Genomic DNA, 23,942 nt, shown 5'->3' on the forward strand with positions numbered 1-23,942 from the left:
GTAGAGACAGGGAGGTGAACCCTGGGAAGCCAGGGGAGTCTGGGAAAGGAGAGAGAAGGCTGCAGACCCAGAGGGAGGGAGGAACAAAAAGTCAGAAACAAGAAAAGAACTGAGCAGTGTGTGTGTGTAGACATAGAAGAAAAAGGATAGAAAGAATCAAATTCGGGTGGGAAGAAGAGGAAGACAGAAGAGAGAGAACAAGAGGGAGGGACTCAGTAAGGTGGAAATGAAGTGGCAGGGGTCCCTAGTCTACCTCCTACTGGCCCTGTGCCTGGGCAGTGGGGAGGCTGGCCCATTGTTGAGTGGGGGGCCAAATGCTGGAGCAAACTTTGGCATTGGGCATGGGCTGGGAGGTACCAGTAGTCATGGAGTTGGGGAGGCTGTTGGCCAAGGAGCTGGAGAAGCAGCCAGCTCTGGAGTCAGGGAGGTTATGAGACCTGGAGTGGGAGATGCCATCAACAATGGGGTCAGGGAAGCAGTCCATGCTCTTGGAAATGCTGGGGGTGAGGCTGGCAGACAGGCTGAGAATATCATCCGACATGGGATAGATGCTGCCCACAACTCCTGGCAAGGTGTGCCTGGTAACAACGGTGCCTGGGTGAGTGGCTGGGGAGCCAGGTGTGGAAGGAGGGGCCGTGGAAGCTGGGTTGAGAATCATTTAAAAGGATGGATGGGTCTTTTATTTAGGGTTGTCTGGGGGACGTTTCAGCAGGTGTTCTGCTCCTTCTCCCTAAACTTCTCTACCTACGGTTGTTATGTCTGTCCTTCCTCTACCACACAGAGTCAGAGGTAGTCACACTAAGTGCAGGTGTGGTGTCTTTGCAGGGACCCAATGGCCAGCCTCTATCTGGAGGCCCTGGAGTCTCTGGATCTCAAGGTGGCTTTGGAGGTCATAGCCAGGGAAATCCTGGAGGCCCAGGAGCTCCCTGGGGACATGGACACCCCAGTGGCTCAGGTGGCAATTTTGTAACCAACTCTCAGGGAGGCTCCTGGGGTCAAGGAGGCAATGGAAGACCATTCAGCTTTGGAACCAACAGTCAGGTAAAGCACTAGAGCGGAGGCTGCTACCAGCCACTTCCTTCTCTCCCACCAATCCCTCTCTGTCTTCCTCACCTCATACCAGTCTCTCCCTCCCTGTAGGGAGCTGTGGCCCAGCCTGGTTATAATTCAGGGAGAAGCAGCGGCAGCAACCCGAATACTGGGGTAAAAAGGAAAAGTCTGGGCCAGGAAAGGGGGGTTTGAGGGCATTTGGCAGAAGGTGGGAGAAAGACAAAATGATAAGAATGATGGGGAAGGGAGAAGGTGCGGTAAGAAGAAGGTTGGATTGGACAGATGAATGTGGGAAGGAGGACAAGAAGAACGGTGGGGAATTGTAAAGCAACATGTTAGGGGAAAGAACGGTTAACCTAAGCAGGAAGGCCCTGGTTTGTGTAGATGGCTTTGATTGACGTCTCTAACTTCACTTGTCCCCTCCCCTCCACAGTGCATCAATCCCCAACCCTCTGGCTCCGGTGAAAGCTCTAACAACTCAGGGGTAAGAAGACAGGGTCAACTTGAGATATATTGCACAGAAAAGAAATAGAGAAACTTGGCCTGCCTTAGAGTGGGCAAAGAAAGAGGAGCAAGGAAGCTGATCTCCATGTTCCCATCATGGTCCTTACTCTGGTCTCTTTCTGCTCCTCAGGGCAGTACTAACTCACAGGGGAGCGGAAGCAGCAATGGTGGCAACAGTGGGGGAAGCAGCTCAGGGCCCAACTGGGTGAGTTTTGCTCCTTCCCTGAAGTTATAAATGGGGGTGAGGTCCCTGATCAGAGGAGAGGCATTCTAAGATTTCCCCCCAAACCACTGAATGCCCGAGGTGGGTGGCATCAGTGGTATTTGCCATTTGCAGGCTCCCTCAGCCTCTGTTCTCCACTCTCCCAGCCCCAATCAAGCGCTGCTCCTTAAATGTGCACTATACTTTTAAGAAGAAGAACTGGTAATGTAGTGGTTACGAGTCAGGCTGCTAACCTCAAAGTCAGCAGTTCAAAGCTACCAACTGTTCCACAGAACAAAGATGAGGCTTTCTGCTTCCGTAAAGATTTACAGCCTCAGAAACCCTATACAGGTTCGTTATGAGCCGGAACTGACTCCATGGCACATAACCACCATCATCACCACCATACTTTTTCCAGAAGTTAGATGCCCTACCTATTTCTACTCCTTTTAGTCCTTTATCTTCTACCCTATCTCCTCTCTAATGTCTATTCCTGCAGTTCATGGTCACCTGGAAAGTCCAAGTAGACCTGGGGCTGGCAGATGTTTGAAGAGGGGTGGGTACAGAAAAATACCACACTTGCTCCTTGCTCTTGGGAAGTTCCCGGAAAAATGGGGACAGGACCACACACATGGAGATTTAAGGACTTTTACAGAACTGTGGAGTGGATGACACTGATAAATGTAGTACCCACATGAGTCCTCCCACATGATGTGTGAGAATCTTAGGGAGGGAGTCCAGGCCTGGCCACTCCATGAGAGGGAGCCACACCTGGCAGTTTGGGGAAGCCTGGGAAAATATTCAGGCAAGAGTAGGTAAGTAACCGTGACAAGTCAAATAACACAAGCTGTTTTCATTGACTGCTCTTGTGACTATCCCTCTTTCTCCATCTAGGACCGACCCTTGGAAAGCAATAGGGATATAGATCGCGGCAGCTACTCAGGCTCCCAGGTAAGAGGCTGAGGGAGGACAGTAGGAGACCCAGCCTGCCCCCTAGTGGCAAAGACGTTCGCTTTTATGCAGCTTGACTCCAGTCTTTCCAACCCATGCAGATGGGGGTGGGAAGCATCAGCTCAGAGTCCCTACATGACCACACACTTTCAAATACATTTGATCACACCTGACCGTCTCTGCGCTCAGAATAACTTCACTTGGTAACCCAGCTGGGTAACCATGGGGCAGGTATGGAGGTTAGGGAGAGAGTTGGAGTCCAAATGGAGAGTTTAAAAAGTCACAATACAGCTGGGAACTCTTTGAACCCTTTCCAAGCCCTTTAAAAACAGCATATGAACTCTGGCTTTTCTTTGCAGGGATCCAACACCGGCTCTTCTTCAAGTAGCAGCAGCGGAAATGGCAATAAACCCGAGGTGAGTGTGTGGTGGGTAACTTGAGTGTTAACAAGTCACCCTTAAACTTCGGGAAGTAAAATAAGGGGCGGTGAAGCATCCAATGGGATACCCTTGGGTTAACATGCTTTTATTTGGGGCTTGGAATTAGAATTTGGGAGGGGAGGAAGAAAAAGTCTTCCTTTTCTCTTTCTCCCCCAGTGCGATTATTCAGGGAACGAAATCCGCATGTCCGGGGGATCTGGAGGTCAGGTGAGAGCCAAACCTGGGGTCACTCCAGTTTGTCACCACAGTGGTACCCACCCCTCATAAGTGAACTCACTGCTTGGTCCCATTCTTATTGCTAACTTCTGTCTAAGGGGAACTTAACAATTTGAGGTGAAGAAAGTAAATGTATTTTTCAGTATTTGAAATACTGAAAAGCTCGAACGTAACAATGAATTGCAAATCCTTACGTAACATGCCCTACTTTACAGCATAGATGGGGTTGTGAGAAATCGTGTGTAGACCAGTCCTTTCACACGTGGAACTATTTCAGATGTTCAACTTGTGGCCAGTAAACAGAGTTCGGGGATGAACACTTTGACAGAGAGAAGTAGAAAATATACATTTCCTCTCTAGTTACTCTGGAAACCTGGGCTTTCTGTCAGCATCCAAGGCTGACAGAATGTCCCACTAACATGCACATGAATTACCCTGTGGAACTGCAGGTTTGATTCAGTAGGTGTGGGGTGGGGCCAAGATGCCGTGTTTCTAACAAACTGACACACTGCTGGTCTGTATGGTCAGAGCAATAAGGCCCGGTGGGGAGAAAGGGCAGGGGAAGAAGGCGGGGGAGGGGGCTTTCTGAAGAGCTCCTCATATATCAAGGGGTGTGGTGCTGTAAGATGCGCACTGAACTGCTAATTGCAAGGTTGATGGCTCCTCAGAAACCCTATAGAGGGTCACCAAGGGTCAGAAACCAACCAGACAACGCTGAACAAACAACTGACACCGCTTTTTGTGGGTGTACAGGTTTTAAGAACCTTTCTCTCAGTTTATAACTCTACTCCAATTCTGGTAACAGTTTCAATATACTAAATGTTGATATCGTTTTGATATACCAAAGTCTTATTAAATTTGTAGATAGTCAAATCTGTCAATCTGTTTTTCATGGTTTCTGCTCTTGAACTGCTTTAAAGGTTTTTAGTATTACTTCGACTTCTAACATTTCATTTTTTTCAATTTAAGTTTTTAATTCTCCTGGAATGTCCTTTTCTAAATATTGTTTAGTCTTACTCCTCAGTTCAACCAGACGTAGTCTCCACTTTGAATCAGAGCTGTGTGCTTACCTGTGGTTGTTGTTGTTAAGTGCCATTGAGTCATTTCTGACTCATAGTGACCCTGTATAGGGTTTCAGAGGAGCGGCTGGTGAGTTTGAACTGCTGAACTTGTGGTTCAAACTGACCTTTCGAGCAAGTGTTTATCGTATAGTGCCACACCAGGACTCCCTTATGAGGGAAAAATCAGATAGAAACAGAAGGCAGGAAATTGATTAAGTAATCCCACCCCACAAACACATAACTAATATTCCCAGTCCCATGTGTTGAATCATTTCCATCACTGGTTTAAAATGCCACTTGTAAATACCTACATATTTGGGGGGAGCTTCTGGGGTTTCTATTTGCTAAATGGATCCCTCTATTCTGGGAGAGGAGCTAGGGAACTTTACAAGAAGATAGCTTTACATTATATTAAGTTCTCCTCTGCCATTTATCTTTTCCAGTGCCTTTATTACTTATTCTTAGATATTTATCTTCTCAAATGATTTTCAAGGCTATTTCAACAAGTTCCAAAAAGAGAATTGCATGAGGAATTTTCAAGAAACTGTATTAATGCAATTTGCAGGCTGGCTCCAGGTTCTAAAATGAGCTGTATCTCTCTGTTTTGTCTTTTAGGGATTCAGAGGACAGGGAGGCCCCAGCTACTCTGGTGTCAGGGTAAGAAGGCTTTGAAAGGAGACTGTTGGTGGGGGTCCATTCTCCAGTAGCAATACTAATGGGGGGCAGGGAATAGATAATCCTACATCCTGGTGTAAGATAAAGACGAAGAGTGGATGAGTCTGGGATTCATCATATTTCACACCAAATAATGTAAGCTGGACTCAAGAGGTGCCTACCTCTAATTTGGGAGGGGACTAACCAGTCTACCTCAGCTACCTTGTGAGCATCACCGTTCTGACCAATGTAACGTTATCAGTCCCCAAAGGACCTTAAGTTTCAATCAACTCAATACAATAGTCTGGTTCAGTCCTGCCTCAAAACCAGGGAAGAATTTAGATGTGTTGGTGGCAGAGGCCCTTCCTTCTGGATTTTGGACAACTTGCATAAATGAATATAAACCAAGATGGTGATGTTATTCGTAAACATCATTAGTGATCAGTACTCCAAGCCACGGAAGGCTGGATCAAGATTTCCCAGGGAAGATGGAGCTATCCAGGTAAAGGAGTCTAGTCCTGGGAAGTCCTCTGACACGTTCATGCCTCAGTGCCCTGATTCAGGAAGCTTTGACTGGAACCCTGCTATTCTGCCTTTTCTCCCTAACCTGCCTGTTTTCTTCACAGGAAGTCAGTGGAGAGGGCAGTCGCATCCTTGAGAATTCTCAAGGCAACTACCAGGTGAGCCTAGGAGCAGACAGGATTGGTTTAGGAGAGGGATGGTGCAGTGTAGGGACATAATGCCAGGGACCTGAGGAAAGAAGTATCAGTTTCTTCTTGCAGGTTGCTTTGAACCTGTGCACATTCATTTGGGTTCTCATCCAAACTATGCAATTCATTCACCTTTGTGAGGAGAAAAGCAGACAAAAATAATAACATGGTCAAAAGAGTGCTTTTTAAAGACCATATTTAAGAAGGCAATATTGAAAATGGAGAGCCACTGAACTTTGAGTTCCAAAAATGGGGTTCAAACTACAGCTCTATCACTTGTGAGCTGTGTGTCTTCAGGCAAATCGGTTAACCTCTCTGAGCCAGAGCTTCCTCTTGGGTAAATAATACAGGGACAGTGACATGTAACCTGCTCACGTCCCATACTTATTGTAGACTTTTCTGAATCGTAACAGACTAAGGTGGTACAGAGTCTATACATTGGAGTCAGACATGGAGACAGGTCCTGAGGCCAGCTCTTGGGTTACTCTTAGCTTTAGTTTTCTCATCTGTGAACTGGAGAAACCTTCCACATAGGAATATCTCAGGATATGGCCAGGTTACTCAGTGCAAAGTGGGACTATGTTAGCCACTCTCATAACTAGTGATGCTTTGGGGTCAGGAAACAAAGAGAGGTAAGGGATTGGGTAGGGGTAACAGGCAACAAGTCATTCTGGGAAAGCTTTCAGGAGGCGGGATTTTTAGGTCCCTTTCAAGAAAACAAGAAGGTGTCTTTACAGAGATGAGTACACAGAACTTGAACACTGTGGAGATGAGTGGGCCAGGTACAAGCTGATAGGTGGTCTGAGCCCCCGTATGCAAAAACCTTGGACATCAGTCCCCTTTCTTCCACTCAGGGACAATGGTTTGGAGAGGAGAATGGAGGAGGTCAACTCAATGGACTCAATACTTTGGTGAGTGGAGGCATCATTTCACTTTGGGCTGTGACCATGGTGTTAACTAATCCTTGTCTTCCCTTCTTCCACTCGGATCGCCTGCCCTGCCACCTTCTCATAGAATTGGGTTCTTACTCTCATCTCATCTCTCATCTCGTTCCTTTAGAACTCTCCGGGTGGACCCTTCAAGTTTGACGCTTTCTGGAAGGTGAGTTCTAAAAAATTTGTTCTGCTCACTGTCTTTTGGAAAACCGATCCCATCCCTTGTCCCCACAGGCTAAAGTCATCTTTCTGTTGTTGTTGTTGTTAAGTGCCGTCGAGTCGGTTCCGACCCATAGCGACCCTGTACAGGGTTTCCGAGGGTGTAAATCTTTACGGGAGTAGAAAGCCTGATCTTTCTCCCACGGAGCAGCTGGTAGTTTCGAACTGCTGACCTTAAGGTTCGCAGCCCGATTCGTAACCACTACGCTACATCTTTCTGTATCAGTAGTCAAATGTGGCCCTTGACTTCTTCTATCCTGAGGCTCAGAGACAAGCTATGAACCAATTTGGTAACCCTCTTTTTTTTTTTCTTTCTCTGCAGAATTTAAAATCCAAGCTGGGTTTTATTAACTGGGATGCCATAAACAAGGTAAGGGCTGGGGAGCCAGGCCATCTCAATCTTTGTGGGAGCAGGGGATAGAGAAGAAAGTGAAACCTCTGCTTGTTAAGCCAGGGAAACAATGATGAAGGCTATGAAGAAAGCTCAAAATAACTTGGGCAAGGACAGCAGAAATCTTAAAAGAGAGGGAGAATTTGGGACAGCTGGGACTAGGAGGAGGGGCTGAGCCTCTTTCCTTTCCTTCCCTTTGGGACCAGGCAGGGTTAGGGCAGAGTGATGGTGTTGGTGGTTGTATGCCACAGAGTTGGGTCTGGCTTATAGCAACGCTGTACATAGGGTTTCCAGGGCTTTAAGTCTTAACAGTAGCAGAAAGCTTCATCTTTCTCTCATGGAGAGACTGGTAGATTCGAATTACTAACTGTGTGGTTAGCAACCCAAGTCGTGATCCGCTCTGCTACACGAGCTAAGGGGAGAGTAAAGAGGCCTAATCCTTAGGAAGTTAGAGAGGTAGCAGAGAGGTAGGGGTGAGGGATAGATCTGGTGAGGACTCAGGTGGAGCTAAAAGGCCACGTGAGGGCTGAGGCCCCTCACACTGAGAGGGGAGAAGAGAGAAGACAGTGAACATCCTGAGAGCTTGGTGGGTGACAGGCCCTGTCTGTACATGACCTTAGGAGATACTTGGGGTTCAGAACCTCTTCTTTCCTTCCTCCTTGCCCTCCTCTCATCCTTCCTGCAGGAGAACCCAACCAGGCTGCCATTTGACACCAGAGAGTAGATGCACCTCTTGAGTAGAGAGGCAAATGGCAGATAAACAACTCAAGCAAACACCAAAGGCAAAAGCTATAGCTTTTGGTGGCTCACAGATGTTTTATTGAATTCACTCTTGTTTAAAAAAAACAATATGAATTATTTGCCAAAGTTGAAACATTGAGAGAGCTCACAATGATTTATAGTTCTGGATTCTTTTATTTTGGCCATGTTGGGTCCCCTGTCCACAGGGTGGTGAGGGTTCTAGCAGAGTAGAAATTGCTTCTTGCAAAGAGGCATTTGCTGGACCCTGGGTGAAACCCCTTCTGCTCATCAAGGTCATTTCAGCCATTGGACTGGTCCCTGTGAGCAGTGAAATTTCTGACCCTTACTGTCAAAGAATGACCTTCACAAAACTTGTGGTCTTTATAGAGGAAGGGTGGTGATGGAGTGTGGGGAGGCAACAAGCTAGCCCAAACCCCAGGAACATTAAAGACTGGGATTGGGATGGGGAAGTGAGAGAAAAGAGTGCCAAAGGTGCCAGCTGCTGAGGATTTCGGGCATGAATGAACATAGAGAACATTCGGTCTCTGATGGGGACAGTCTTCTTCTTGTGGACGATGGGGCAACCAGGTCCCTGAGCAGGGAGGACCTTATGGTAAAGCCCAGACACCTCCGAGAGGGCCAGGACAAACAGCCACAGGTTTTTTGTGAATCTTGAGATGTACTTAACGGGAGTGATTAAAAGATAACTGACCCATAGTGAGGCGGGAGGAGAGGGGAACTAGATTAACATCATTCCTGGTAAAGTTGGGGGCTCTCAAACCTGAGCAGGGATATCTGGATTTGACTGGAAGACAGCAGTGAGCAAAAAGGTCTCTGCAGATTTCTGGAGTGGGGGTCCTTTCTACCCTCCCCTCAGTCCACTACTCTGTTGAATTCCTCGAGTTTTCTCTTAGAACTGAATTTCTTTGCCCAGGACCAGAGGACCTTTCATACCTCATGACTTCCAGAGAAGACGATATAAAGATGGATGGGAGCCCTCTCCCATCCCTCTTCCTAAATCATCATGATCTCATTACTGATTCTCATCCTTGTCCTTGTGATATACCTTGGCTACTTCAGACTCCCAGTCTCTGTTCCTGTCTTCTGTCTCTACAGTTGTTGGGGGCTGGATTTGAGGCTGGACAGGTGGGATTCTTCTGGGGAGTGATCAAGTTTCTCCAGTTGAGTGTTGTCAGGCATGCATGTCAGACCAGTGTGGCCCTGACATCGGAGTTTTCAAGAGACGCTAGAAATCTGATTTTTGTTAGCAAGCCATTTTATGTTATTTACCAAGTCAAAAAATGTCTAATGGCTTATGGAAGAGATTAATGCAGGCCCAGTTTTTGGGAAAAGGACTGGAGAAGGCATGGCAGGTGATTTGCTAAAATTATGTTTTATCAGAGGCTGGGGGAAGCAGGCATAGAGGACACTGTAGATGGGTGAGGGCGAGGGCTTAGCGGCTCTACAGAGCTCGTCTTTTTCCCAAAGTGGTTTCTGGTTATCACTGTAGCTTTCCTTGAACTTCAGTCACAAAGAAAAATTTAAAAGCTAAGAAACAAGTGTAGGGGGAATAAGGGGGTTTGGTAAACAGGAGATCAGTCCCCTTGCTCATCTGCTCCCCACTTTTCATCCACAGGGTCAAATCCCAGCCCCCAGCACTCGAGCCCTCCTCTACTTCAGCCGACTCTGGGAGGTATGAGCCTTTGAGAAGAACTTAGAGTTCTGGTCGCCCTCTTTACACATTCCTCAAGGCAGCCACCAGGTCCAGCCAACTGGTCAAAACAATTCCCCCTCTTTTCATTTTTGAGACTGGTAACCTCACCCAACCCATAACACCATAACAAACTCTAATATCCCAACCTTTGGTGTCTTATCTTCATCTAACCCCAAATCCCACACCTACACTTGATTTTGAAACCTGTCCCAACACAATGTTCCTTACCCCTCTCTGAATTGTCCTCTTGCGGGTCACTGATCTCTCCTTCTCCCTCCAGGACTTCAAACATAACACTCCTTTTTTCAACTGGAAAGCAATTATTGACGTAAGTGGAGGAAGCGTGCTGCTCACTTGACCACCTGACCACCTGACTTAGACTTCGCTTCAGTGGGGACACAGGATTATGGGTCCTTGGCAAGCAGCTCCTGGGGATCTGTCCCAGTTTCTTACCCTCCCTGCTGAGGTGTTCCTTCCCTTCTCAATTTCTTCTTTTTATGCACCTGAGAGTGGGGTGGGCTGAGTCATGACGAAAGAGTAGGGTGGGAGGTCTTTCCTGGAATAAAGGTGGTGGGCTTGAGGGTTGGGTACAAGCCTTCCTTAGGATAAAGGTGGAGGGCTTGCTGAGGAACAGACACAGAAGTATGAAGCCTCTGCTGTTATTCCTGTTGGGTTTGACCTGACCTGGGGAGGAGGAGCTGCTAGGTAGGTGATGCAGGGGAGTAGGGTGGGGACCTAAAAGAGCGGGAGGAGCAGCAGAGGGACCTGGAATTGAGGCCAGTTCTCTGTGCTAAAGGGAAACAGAAGGGCAGTCAGTAAACAGTAGGTAACAATTAGGTCAGGGTCAAGTATGGACAGGTGCAGTGGGATCTGAATATCTGGGTCCAGGAAGAGTCAAGCAGGACACCTGGGATCAGTAGAAGGGAATACCTGGGAATTAGGACCTTTGGACACTGAGGCAAGAGTTGTCCTACTGAGACAAGTAGGTCAAGCACATGAGGCTGGACATATGGAGCCATCCCACCAGCGAGGACAAGGCTCCCCAGCTTAGTACTGTCATGGACACATATCAGACCAGTGTGGCCATGCCATTTGGTTTTTGAGGAAAAAAATTAGAGAATGGATTTTTAATTGTTAGCAAGTAATTTCATTAAGGAGTCCTGGTGTAGCGCTGTGGGCTAATGCGTCAGACTGCAAAGTCGTTTGAACTGCAAGGTCAGTGGTTCAAGCTCACCAGCTTCTCCTTGGAAACCCTATACAGGGTCACTATGGGTTGGAATAGACTTGAAGGCACTTAACAACAAAAACAACAACAACAGTTTCATTAAAAAACAAATAAACAAAGCCCACCAAACAAAAACTATCTGGGGGATTGTGGATCTCCTGTTTGTGAGTCATTGTTAGGGACTACAGTGGGATTAAGATGAAATGTCAGGTGTGGCTAAGATTGAGAGTTAAGGCAGAGCGAGGAAGAACAGCCTTATACCAAGCGTGTGTGTGTGTGTGTGTGTGTGTGTGTGTGAGTGTGTGTGAGTGTAGTCTGTGTAGGGAAGTGATGAGGGCAGCAATGAGACTTCCTCTCACCTACAACTTAGAATTCCCTCTCTGCTGAGACCTGGGAGAGGGCGGGGAGGAAGGGTGCCAAATGAATCTGTGGAGTTTTCATTTGGTTCATCTGCTTTCCTCTACTTCCCCCCTTTCTTTCCCCTCCTCTGACCCAGAACTACTCTAATAAATTTAGCTTCTGTAGATAACTGAGTCTTCCAAAGACTCTGATGAGAACAGCATCAGTATGCTAGGATTAGAGAGCCTATAAGGTTCGGCGGAGGCAAGAGATGGGCTGGGACTGAGGTGGTTGAGTCCACCCCAAGGATTGCTGTGAGCATACCACTCATTTCTTGTTCTAGCTTTAATCTCAGTCCGGGATTGCCAATGCCATGGGTGGGGGCAGTATTGCCAAACGTAGTTCTCTACCCTCATTCCCCCACCCTGAGTGTGGAAATCTGTGCCCTACATTTTTCTGGGTCATTAGTTTCCTTAGGCTCACCGCCCTCTCTGTAGGCAGCATTTGCCATGGACCTCGGAGAGGGCTGGGGTGGGCGCTCCTGAAGGAGGGCAGAGCCTTGGCAGCTGGCTGCTGGAGCTTTGGAAGTCTGCTCGGGCTGGGTGACTATGGAGACTTACTAACTGAGGCTGCTCTCTCCTTTTCAGGGAGCAGATGCAACAGCACGACAGAAGAGGGCAAGCGGTGCTGATCAGGTGAGTCTCCTTCTCTTGTCTTCTTCCTTCCCCAATTCCAGTTTTCTCAGTCTGGCCCAACATGGCAGGAGGTGACTGCCGTAACTTCTAAAGTCAGATATTTGTGTCACCTAACCACCTTACATGGAGTCCTGGTGTGGCGCTGCTGGTTAATGCGCTGAACTGCAAGGTCGGTTTGAACTGAAAGGTTGATGATTCAAGCTCACCAGTCACTCCTCAGAAACCCTATTACAAGGTCGCTATGAATCGGAACTGACTCGATGGCACTTAACAACCACAACCACCTTACATAGACTTCAATTCTTTTCTTCATCTCCTATCTGCATCTCCCAAGTAACACTTGGGAGAAAGGGAGAGGAAGTGGGGTAATTTGTTGTTGTTGTTGAGTGCTGTCCAGTCGATTCTGACCCATAGTGACCCTGTGTAGGGTTTCTAAGGAGAAGCTGGTGAGTTTGAACCCCTGACCTTGCAGTTCAAATGGCTTTGCAGCCTGGCACATTAACCCACAGTGCCACACCAGGACTCTAGGCTAAGACAATCAAGTTTGGCAGGGGATGGACTCTGACTGGCCAGAGGAGACGCTATAAAATAAAGCACATGGCACAAAAGAGAAGAAGGTGGGGTGGGGGTTAAGGAAGGGACGTTAAAACCAGGGCAGGAGGTAGGGTAGATATTCCAGAGCAAAATGCCTTCCTCTCTCTCTCCTCACACCCTCCCTTGCCCATTCTCTTCACAGAACTACAATTATAACCAGCAATCATATCCTACTTACCCTGCTAAGGTAAGACTTGCAACTGCCATCATTTTCCATTGGGTTCTCTGTGTGGAGGAAGGGGAAGAGTCTTCCACCACCAGCTCTGTCAATGTTGGCTAGCTGAATCGGAACCATGTTCACTTTAGACGTCATGCCTCCCACCCTTTGTAATGGAGACCCAGGTTCCCAGAGAGAGTTAGGAAGGGGAGGGGAGGGGATTCAGTGCTCTTCACAATCTCCTGATCCACCACCTACGGTCACTGATTCTGACTATATGCAGTTTCTATACACATAAACCTACATATGGGTTCTGCCACTGTAAACCTTTATGGGAGTGGACAACCTCGTCTTTCTCCCTAGAAGAGGGAGACTGGTGGTTTCTGAACTGCCAATCATGTGATTAGCAAGCAGCTCAATGCTTACCCCTCAGTGCCACCAGGGTTCCTTTCATACCTACTCACTCAGAAAATGTTAAAGGGCGCAGCGTCCGCCATTATATGGCGTGGAGAGCCCTGGAGACCAATGTCCCCTCTCAAAGAAAAATGAAAGACTCTGAAGAAGTCACAGGACACAAGACAAAACAAACAAACAACTTTTAAAACAAAACAAAGTGTTCTGTCTGCTGCTTTTTAAATGGCTGACTTCTGGCGTGGGGTTGGGTGGCCAGCAGATGAGCATTCAGGAAAAGCTAGCCTAGGAACGCTTGGTTAGTGGGGAAATAATTGCTTTATTCTATAAATAAAACAAAAGGAAAAAAAAAGAAAGAGACTTTTGCTTCATTCAACTGCAAAGAAAGCAATCTGATAAATTCAGTCAATATTGTTGTTGTTAACTGCCATTGAGTCAGTACCGACTCATAACGACCTTACGTACAACAGAATGAAACACTGCCCGGTCCTGGGCCAACCTCACAATTGTTGCCACACTTGAGTCCATTGATGCTGCCACTTGGCCAATCCATCTCGCTGGGGGTCTTCCTCTTTTTCTCTGACCCTCCACCTTACCAAATATGATATCCTTCTCCAGTGACTGGTCCCTCCTGGCAATATGTCCGAAGTGTGAGAGATGAAGTTTGGCCATCCTGGCCTCCAAGGAAACTCTGCCTGCACTTCTGCCAACACAGTCAATGAATATGCTAAATACTAATTGGACTGGCAAAGAAAAATTAGGTTGGGTATTACCCTCCATCTCTCAGGACAATAAATTCCTCTGCCTTGGGGAGAGGACCTTCCTACTTAGAGACTGGAAACTATATCCGGACTGCAAATTGATGGAGATGCAATTAATACTAATGGTGGGTGCCCATTCTGCCAATGACTTGGGAGTCTTGGTGTGGCGCCGCAGGATAAGCACTAGGCTGCAAGGACGGTTTGGATTGCAAACCTGGGGCTCCAAGCCAACCATCCGCTCCTCAGAAAAACCCTATACAGGGTCACTAAGAGTCAGAACTGACTCAATGGCCCTTACCAGCAACATAATTACCTAGCAAGTAGACAGTCTACCTGCCTATCCTGTTTTCATTCCTCTCGGTCAGTGTGTGTGCAACAATCACATTCAATATCATCTTAGGTGAATGTTCTTAGGATGATTAATCTGCCGTGAAAAAAATCCCACGGGTTGAATATCCACAGTCAGACTGAGGGATCTTTGAGACAATCCCGATCTGAGCCTGCCCCTGCCCCCTGGATCCTCCTGAGCCACAGAAACCAATCACCTCCTCTGCTTTTCTCTTTACAGGGAGGAAACAGCATTTTTTCCTCGGTGAGTATGGAGCAGAGAAAATCTGGCTCGTGAGAGAAGTAGCCTGAGACCAGGGTGTGGAAGGGACAGAGGGCTGTCTGCTCAGACATTCTCTTTGTACTGCAGGCTTCTCGGGCACAACCTGGCCTGCTGCAGTGGCTGAAGTTTTGGTAGGTGAGTGGCCGTGAGAGCTGCACAAGGCTGGAGGCAGAAGCGGAGTCATTTCTCAGATCTCACTGGGGGACACTGAGTCAGGTTTGCTCTGGCAGATGCTCTAAAGGTATTAAAGAACAGAAGATCCTGTTAGGGGTGTATCTATCATTAGATACTCAAGGAGTGTCCTACGAGTGAGTGCTGAGTGAAAAGATCCACCAATGGTGGAAGCATTCAAGGAGAGCTATGAGGAGAAGAGTGAGGCATTAGGTTAAAGAGAGGAAATGGGAAGGGTTCACATCACGAGAGAAACAAGTCTTGTAAGTACAAGGCTTCAGCGACAGGAAGGAGACTCCAGTGGGGAAGAAGAGTGACTTGGTAAAACCAGAGCATTTGTTTTAGGTAGGAGCAGAAGTGAAGGGAACCCCAACGGAAACAAAGCAGGACAGCAGAGAAACTGGGGGCGCAGAGGCTGAATGAAAGGATGCTGACTTTCACCATTCTATCATCTGATCTCCTTTCTTCTAGAAAACGTCCTCCAATCACCACTGAGATGGGGAAAGACCTCTGTTATCAAGGACCCTAACCGTGGCCGCCCCCCACTCACCCCAGCTCTCCCACCCTGTGGCAGTCCAGGCATGGGTGTTGATGTCTTCTTTCTCTGGGTTGGGGACCTGGTGTGTCTGTTCCTTGTTTCTTCCCACCCCATGGTGGTGTTGCCTTGACGGTCGTTCTCATCAGATAAAACAGTTACTTTTTTCACTTCCTTCATTTTGTCATCCAAAGTCACTGTGACAATTGTTTAGGAGGAGCTTCCTACTTATAAGTTTATTTTGTGGAAATAAAACATGTTTCTTGTGCCCCTAAAACTTTCTCAAACTGTATTCTTTTAACACTATGTTGATGGCCTGGATCAGGGAGGAGGGATGAGGGATTTCGGTGAAGACAATTTGCCTTCTTCCTGGTATGAAAAATGGTAAACCGAGAGAGAAAATGTAGGTTTCGTCCCGTCACGAGACAGCTAGCTTGGAAAGATGGATGCACAGAAACCGTGAACACAGGGAGGGAGTGGACAGAGGGCTGTCCCATTGCAGGGGAATGCAATCAAGGTCACAAAACAAAACGTGTATGGATTGTTGAATGAAAACCCAATTTGTTCTGTACACTTTCACCAAGGGCACAATAAAAAGTTTTAAAAAAAGAAAGCTAACTTATCTACTGTGTTGGTTTCCCCATCTTTACAAAATAATCATTGCCCATCCTGTGTCTGAAAACTATGCCTATAGTACTTGAAGCAGTTGTCTGTATTTTGGTGGCTGACAAAGCCACAATTGAACTATTCAAATCAGGAGGTGGGGGTAAAGAGGTTGCTCAAAGACAGGAACCTGGTGTGTCTGTTCCTAGTTTCTTTCCGCCCCATTGTGGTTTTGCCTTGACTGTCTCATCAGATAAACCAGCAGGTCAGGAAGAGGACAGGAAATAGGGGCTAGAGGATGCTAGAGAATGGTCTCATTCATGTAACAGAAATTTTAGTGGGCATGGCGGGGGTATGGTGGTGTTGATGTGTTTAGGGAGTAGGTGGTGGAGGGGAAAGAGTTACTTTATCAAATGCCAGCTGCTCTGTTTCCAAGATGCTGAGAGAGCGAGTAAGAGAGAGAGAGTCAGACAAATTCCAATGAACCAGACAGAGGCACTTGGTACAAGCTGAATTTAGGCTTGTCATAACCTGAGGAGCCTTGGGGACAAGGCAAGAGTCTCCAGTTTGAATCTCTGAGTCAAAGTTCCACCAAACCGGTACATTTTGCCCCCATTACTGTATATCTTGCACCTGACATCGCTGCAGGAGTGCAGGAAGTCAATGAAGGGCATGAAGCACCTTGCCTGTCTAAGTGACTCTCTCCAAGATTGCAAGTTTCCTGAGAGCGTGACCCCTGCAATGCCTTAGTCTTGCTTCATCCCCAGGGCTTAGACTCAAATTAAGTGATGAATGAATCAAAGAAACCTGATCCAAAACAGAATAGAGGCAACACGCTTGATCACACCCATCTAAATGGGAGGAAGATCTGCACTACTTCTTTGCTTCTGTCTGAAAATTGTAGCCACTGGTTTGTAGTCATCTGTGTTTAAATGCTGTAGACAGGGCCCTGCAGTACTTTCTCCAGCCACAGGGGAGCGAACATGAGGCTGTCACAGGAAGTTCACTCTACAGCTGACAGTTAACGAGCTTCCTGGAGTTGGTGTTAGGTGCTGCTGTCCAGTGGGTTCCGACTCATAGCGACCCTGTAAAGTGTTTCCAGGAGTGGCTGGTGAGTTTGAACCACCAGCCTTGTTGTTCAAAATGACCTTGCGATGCAGTGCCTTATCCTGCAGTGCCACACCAGAGATCCTGGAGAGGGGATCAGAAATACTGGAAACCCAGGCCTCCTAGGTTCTCCCTCATCTTAGCATGGTTCCAGACTCTTGGAGCAATACAATGGGATGAAATAGCCCTTTCACGTTTGAAGGAAGACTTGACACAGAGTAAGGCCCTCTGCTGTAAAACTCACTGTCAACTCACAGCACCCTGTAGGTGAGAGTGGAACTGCCCAGAGCATTTTCATAGCACAAATCCTTACAGAAGCTGAATGCCACATCTTTCTCCTCGCTGAGTAGCTGGTGGGTTTGGACTGCTGACTTTTTAATTAGTAGTCAAGCCCTTCACCACTGTGTCACCAGGGCCGGTATAAAGGGCCCTCTAGGTCCTCAGTCTGAGCCCGCCAGCCGCTCTGTGGGTGAAAACATGAGGCTTTCTGTTCCCGCAAAGATTTAAAAAGCCTCTTGGAACCCCTATATGGGGTCACTGTGATTTGGAACTGACTTGATGACATTTAACAACAAGAAAAAGAAGTGGACAGGTCCATCCTTTCTCCTGCCTTTGTAATAGCCTCCTGGTGTCCCTGAATTTCATGTGATCCCTACAATCCTTTTTATTTTTTAAAGTTTTTATTGTGAATTGAGTGATAGTTTACATGGGAAAACATTGGTTTTACACTCATTGTTTCATTACAATGATTACAATCCCCTCCATGCATCATCATCATTCAATAGCATTTGCTTCTATTCCTTCTTATTTTATTTTATTTTCATGTACACAAAAACATTCAGGAAGATATAATAATTTAAGTAACCAAAGGGCACATTCTGCAAGCCTGCCTCCTGGCTGCCAGCACACAGCCTTTCTCTTTCCATGAGTCTAGAGTCCTCAGCTGCTACCTCTCTCCATGTCATCATCTCTGTCTCCATCTCTGGTGTTGCTGCTTCTCTGGATAGAATCCTACATTCTGCTTGTGCTCTTCTCCCTTGATGGTTCTAGGATCCTCTAGAGGTCCTGGACTTACAATCCATTCTTCCATGATAGTCAGGGAGGTAAAAATCAGACACACATTGCTCCCTTACTTAAAACCCTCCAAAAGCTTTTCAGTAGCCTAGAATAAAATCTTAGTTCCCCATCACGGTTTACATGGCTCTGTGTGCTCTGGCTCTGGCCTTTCCTCAGGTCTCATCTATGATCTGGTCCCCAGCAAACACTGCTGTTCCCTCACCCTAGAACCCGAGATCTTCATGGAGCTGACCTTATAATGTCATCCAGGCCATCTTAACCGATGATCCTTATCCATCCTTATCACAGTTTCATTTTCTTCACAGACACATACCATTCTCTAAAATGATCTTGTTTGTTTTTTGTTAATTAATGATCTGTCTCCTACGCTGGAGTATAAGCTCCACAAGGAAGGTACCTTGTCCTTCTTGAATCCCCAGTGCCAACAGCCCAAGTGGCTGCTTGATAAACATTTGCAAATGAATGAATGGAAGGAGGGATCAGAATTAAATGGGATCCTTCCAGGAAGTCTTCTTGGGAGAAGTTTAGGGAAAGACACACAGGGACAAAGGATTAGTGACAGAAGAAGAAACCAGACTTGCTGGAAGGTGTGGCAGTTTTCTTAGGTGTGATAATACTGGGGGAGGAAGGAAGAGATAAGACAAGGATACGCTGGAGAAGGGTATCATGTTTGGTAAGGTGGAGGGTCAGAAAAAACGAGGAAGACCCCCAGTGAGATGGTTGGGCAAAGTGGCAGCATCAATGAATTCAATCGTGGCAATAATAGTGAGGCTGGCCCAGAATTGGGCAGTGTTGCGTTCTGCTGTGCATAAGGTTGCTATGAGTCAGTATTGACTCAATGGCACTTACCAACAATGACAACGCTGGGTCCTATATCCCAGTTCGTCACACCTCTGATATCTTTCTCTCCAAGGATTCTAGGTGTTTTACCATATTCACCAAGGCCTCCAAGGACCATGTGTTCACCCTTCAAATGCCATAGGTCCTTCCCTTAACCTAGAGGCCAGCTCCCATCTGCTAGGTGTGTCTGTAATGAAGCAATAAGGGCTGTGCCTCAATTCCTACCCACACTCAAGTTCTGGCAGATTTCAGGTAGGCCTGTGGGAAAAGAGGGGTTTACTGGTATTCTCGGAGAGGGAATTAGGAAATCAACCACACAGGGAGATGCAAAGCCAGGCTCTGTGAGTCTGCCGGACTCCATTACCCCTGTGGGATACAGCCAAAACAAAGCTGCATCTCAGTGGATTATCCTGCCACAGAATCTAAAATTGGCACTTATAGGGAAAATCCTGTAAAGTTGAAATTACCCTTGAAAATCCACTGGAACGGTGCCATATGAAAATAAACCATTAGTCCAGCGCTGCTAGCTTTTCCTACAGCCTAGGAAAAGAGTTCTATGTCTTTAGTTGAGCATATGAAGTAGTTGGCTTGCTTTTAGAGACATGATACAAAACGAACCTATGCTAAACACGAGAGCCACACTTGGTCTGGTAAGATGCTCATACTATAAAAAGCATCTGGGAGTTGTAGCAATTTAGGTTCATTCTAGGTCATATGCTTATTGAATACCATTAAATTCTTAGTGCTTTTTTTCATTTTGCCATTTAATTAACGTAAATGAATGCATTCTGCACAGAGTTTCTGCCTACAGCTATGTAGGTTGCTCACCATGAAAGGGATACCTCGGAAAGAATGCTATTGTTGTTGTTAAGTGCCATCGAGTCAGTTCCGATCCATAGCAACCCTGTATAGGATTTCCAAGGAGCGGCTGGTGAGCTTGAACCACTGACCTTGGGGTTCAAACTGACTCTGCAGTCCAGCGCATTAACCCACAGAACCACACCAGGATTCCGGGAAAGAGTGCTTGTGGGGGCTGAATGCAAATGTCCTCCACTCTCCCTTCATAGGTCTAATTCACACAAGATACTAAACAGGCTAGCTGAAGCTCTTTGTAGGATGCTACTCCATAGCATAGCAGAGGGGTGATAAAGGTGAGGCTTTGGAATCAGAGAGCCCAGGGTTCGAATGCTGGCCCTACCAAGCTATGCAATATTGTTAACTTATGTAATTTATACATGCTGTGATTCTCCATTCATAAAACATGGAGACTTATAATACCTATCTCATACAATTGCTGTGCTATTTCAATGGTGTCATGCATGGAGAGCATTCAGCACTTACCACCACTCATCTGTCAGTTTGTGGTACTGTGGTGGCTTGTGTGTTGCCATGACGCTGGACTATGTAACTGGTATTTTAAATACCAGGGTCACTCATGGTAGGCAGGTTTCAGTAGAACTTCCTAACTAAGACAGACTAGAAAGCTGGACCGGTGAGAAGCTCATGAACAACACTGAAACATTGCCTGATATAGTGCTCAAAAATCAGCCCCTCAGATTGGATGGCACTCAAAATACAATTGAGTAAGAGCTGCCTCCTCAAAGTAGAGTAGACTTCAATGACCCAGAGGGATTCAAGCTTTAGGACCTTCATTTGCTAATGTGGCATAATTCAAATGAGAAGAAACAGATGTAAACATTCATTAATAATCAGAACATGGAATGTGTGAATCTAGGAAAATTGGAAGTCATAAAAAATAAAATGGAATGTATAAAATCAATATCCTAGGTATTAGTGAGCTGAAGTGGACTGGTATGGCCATTTTAAATTGGAAAAACAGATGGTCTACTATGCTGGGAATGAGACACTAATGGGGAATGGTGCCACATTCATCATCAAAAAGAGCATTTCAAGATCTATCCTGAAGTACAACATTGTTAGTAATAGGGTAATATTTATAGGCCTACAAGGGAGTCTGGTTAATAAGATTATTATTAAAATGTATACACCAACTAGTAGTACTAAAGATGAAGTAATTGAAGATTTTACCAACTTCGGCAGCCTGAAATTGATCAAATATGGAATCAAGCTGCATTGATAATTACTGGTCATTGGAATACAAAAGTTGGAAATAAAGAAGGATCGTTAGCTAGAAAATATGACCTTCATGGTACAAATGACAATGGATAGAATTCTGTGAAACCAATAACTTATTTATTGAAAAGCCCATTTCACAACAACATAAACAGTGAAACTGACTCTACATATGGAATACAAGTGCTGATGGTACTGTAGGATAAGCACTGCACTGCTAACCACAAGGTCAGTAGTTCAAACCCATCAGCTGCTCCATGGGAGAAAGATGAGCTAGTCCATTTTACTGCCTTGGAAATCCTACACAGGGTGGCTATGAGTTGAAACCAACAATACCTAACAACAACGCACACGTGGACCTTGCCAAATGGAATACATAGAGATTAATCAAATTGACTACATCTGTGGGAAGAGACAATTGAGACGCTCAGTTTCATCAGTCGGAACAAAGCCAGGGGCCAATTGTGGAGCAGACCATCAATTGCTCATATGCAAGTTCAAATTGAAGCTGAAGAAAACTGAAACAAGTCCATGGGACCAAAGTATGGCCTTGAATACGTCTCATCTGAATTTACAGATCATCTCAACAGTAGATTTGACACAATGAGCTAAAACCAGATTAGTTGTGGGATGACATCAAGGACATTCATACATGAAGAAAGCAAAAGGTCATTAAAAAAGATAGGAAAGAAAGAAAAGATCAAAATGGATGTCAGAAGAGGCTCTGAAACTTGCTTTTTAAACTGTTGACCAGCTAAAGCAAATGGAAGAAATAGTGAAGTAAAATAACTAAACAGAAGATTTCAAAGGGTGGCCTGTGAGGGCAAAGTAAAGTATTATAATGAAATGTGCAAAGTTAGGAAACCAAAAGGAGAACATGCTTGGCGTTCTTTAAACTGAAAGAACTGAAGGAAAAATCCAAGCCCTGAGTTGCATTATTGAAGGACTCCATGGCAAAAAATGGAATGATTCACAAAGTATCAAGGGAAGATGGAAGGAATGCACAGAGTCATTGTACAGATAGAATAGGTCTACATTTAACCATTTTATCAGGTAGCATATGATCAAGAACCAATAACATAGAAGAAAGAAGTCTAAACTGCACTGAAGATACTGGCAAAACACAAGATACAGGATTTGATAGAATACCAATTGAGATGTTTCAACAAATGGATGCAATGCTGGAAGCGCTTACTCATCTACATAAAGAAATTTGGAAGATAGCTACCTGGCCAGCCAACTGAAAGAGATCCATATTTGTGCCCATTCGAAAGTAGGTGACCCAAGAGAATGCAGAATTTATCTAACAATATTCATATCATATGCAAGTAAAATTTTGTTGAGTATAATTTAAAAATGGCTGCAGCAGTACATTGACAGAAATTCATGCTGGATTCAGAAGATGTGAAATTAAGGATGTAATTGCTGATGTCAGATGGATTTGGCTGAAAGCAGGGAATATGAGAAAGATGTTTACTTGCATTTTATTGATTATGCAAAGGCATTCGACTGTATGGATCATAACAAATTATGGATAACATTAAAAAAAAAAAGGCAGTTCCAGAATCCTGGTGTGGCACTGTAGGTTAATGTGCCAGACTGCAAATCCATTTGCACTGCAAGGTCAGCGGTTCAAGCTCACCAGTCGTTCCTCAGAAACCCTGTATAGGGTCGCTATGGGTCAGATCTGACTCGATGGCACTTAACAACAACAACAACATGTGGAACTGTACACAGACCAACAGGCAGTGTTGTTCAAAGAGAACAAGGGAATACTGCATGGTTTTAAATCAGCAAAGGTGTGCATCAGGAACACATCCATTCACCACATTTATTCAAGCTGTCTGCTGAGCAAATAATCCAAGCAGCTGAACCATATGAAAAAGAATGCAGCATCAATATTGAAAGAAAACTCATTAGCAACCTGGGGATGACACAATCTCGCTTGCTGAAAGACTTGGAGCACTTGCTGATGAATAGCAAAAGATTACAGCGTTTGGTATGGATTACTCTGTAATACAAAGAAAACAAAACTCCTCACAGTTGGACTAACATCAACATCATGATAAACAGAGAAAAGATTGAAGTTAAGAATTTCATTTGCCTTGACTCCACAGTCAACACCCCTGGAAGCCACAGTCAAACAATCAAGTGGCCTATTGCACTGGGCAAATCTGCTGCCAAAGACCTCTTTAAAGCGTGAAAACAAAAACAAAAAACCTACCCAGATATGTCACTTTGAGGACTAAGGTGTGCCTGATCCAAAGCATGACATTTTCAATTACCTTGCATTCATATGAAAGCTGGACAATGAATAAAGAGAGCCAATGTCTTTTAATTAGGGAGTCCTGGTGTGGCGCGCTATAAGATAATGCACTGGACTGCAAGATCGATTTGAACCGCAAAGTCGGTGGTTCAAACTCACCAGCCGCTCCTTGGAAACCTTATACAGAATGATTATGAGTCAGAACCAACTGACTCAACAGCACTTAACAACAACAAATTATGGTGTCGGTGAAGAATACATATGCCATGGACTGCCAAAAGAACAAACGAATCAATCTTGGAAGAAGCACAGCCAGAACGCTCCTTGGAAGTGAGGATGGTGAGTCTTCATCTCAGGTACCTTATTTGGATATATCTTTATCAGGGGGACCAGTCCCTGGAGAAGGATATCATACTTGGTAAAGTAGAGGGTCAGTGAAGACCCTCAATGAGATGGAATAGCACAATGGGCTCAAACACAGCAACAATTGTGAGGAATGTGGAGGATGAAGCAGTGATTCATACTGTTGTAGATAATGTCACTGTGAGCAGGAACCTATGGCCAGATGGCACCAAACAACATAATATCCATCTCAGAAATTTACTTTGACATTTGCATGAGATCATGCATATAGAGCATGTAGGACAATGCCTGACACGTAATAAGTCC

General features: G+C 45.7%; 1 protein-coding gene across 1 annotated transcript in view; it reads left to right on the top strand.

Annotated features, from left to right (window-relative positions):
* The first annotated feature begins 226 nt into the window (after nt 1–226).
* The window catches only part of DMKN (dermokine), a 29,697-nt gene continuing 5,981 nt past the window's right edge, over nt 227–23,942 (top strand). The window contains exons 1-11 of the mRNA XM_006867414.1: nt 227–598; nt 841–1,041; nt 1,141–1,203; nt 1,484–1,534; nt 1,685–1,759; nt 2,651–2,707; nt 3,067–3,123; nt 3,304–3,354; nt 5,040–5,081; nt 5,705–5,758; nt 6,848–6,889. Of these exons, the coding sequence (XP_006867476.1) occupies nt 227–598; nt 841–1,041; nt 1,141–1,203; nt 1,484–1,534; nt 1,685–1,759; nt 2,651–2,707; nt 3,067–3,123; nt 3,304–3,354; nt 5,040–5,081; nt 5,705–5,758; nt 6,848–6,889 (1,065 nt within the window). The remainder of the gene's footprint in view (nt 599–840; nt 1,042–1,140; nt 1,204–1,483; nt 1,535–1,684; nt 1,760–2,650; nt 2,708–3,066; nt 3,124–3,303; nt 3,355–5,039; nt 5,082–5,704; nt 5,759–6,847; nt 6,890–23,942) is intronic.

Source organism: Chrysochloris asiatica, unplaced genomic scaffold, assembly GCF_000296735.1.
Source record: "Chrysochloris asiatica unplaced genomic scaffold, ChrAsi1.0 scaffold00104, whole genome shotgun sequence".
Taxonomy (NCBI): Eukaryota; Metazoa; Chordata; class Mammalia; order Afrosoricida; family Chrysochloridae; genus Chrysochloris; species Chrysochloris asiatica.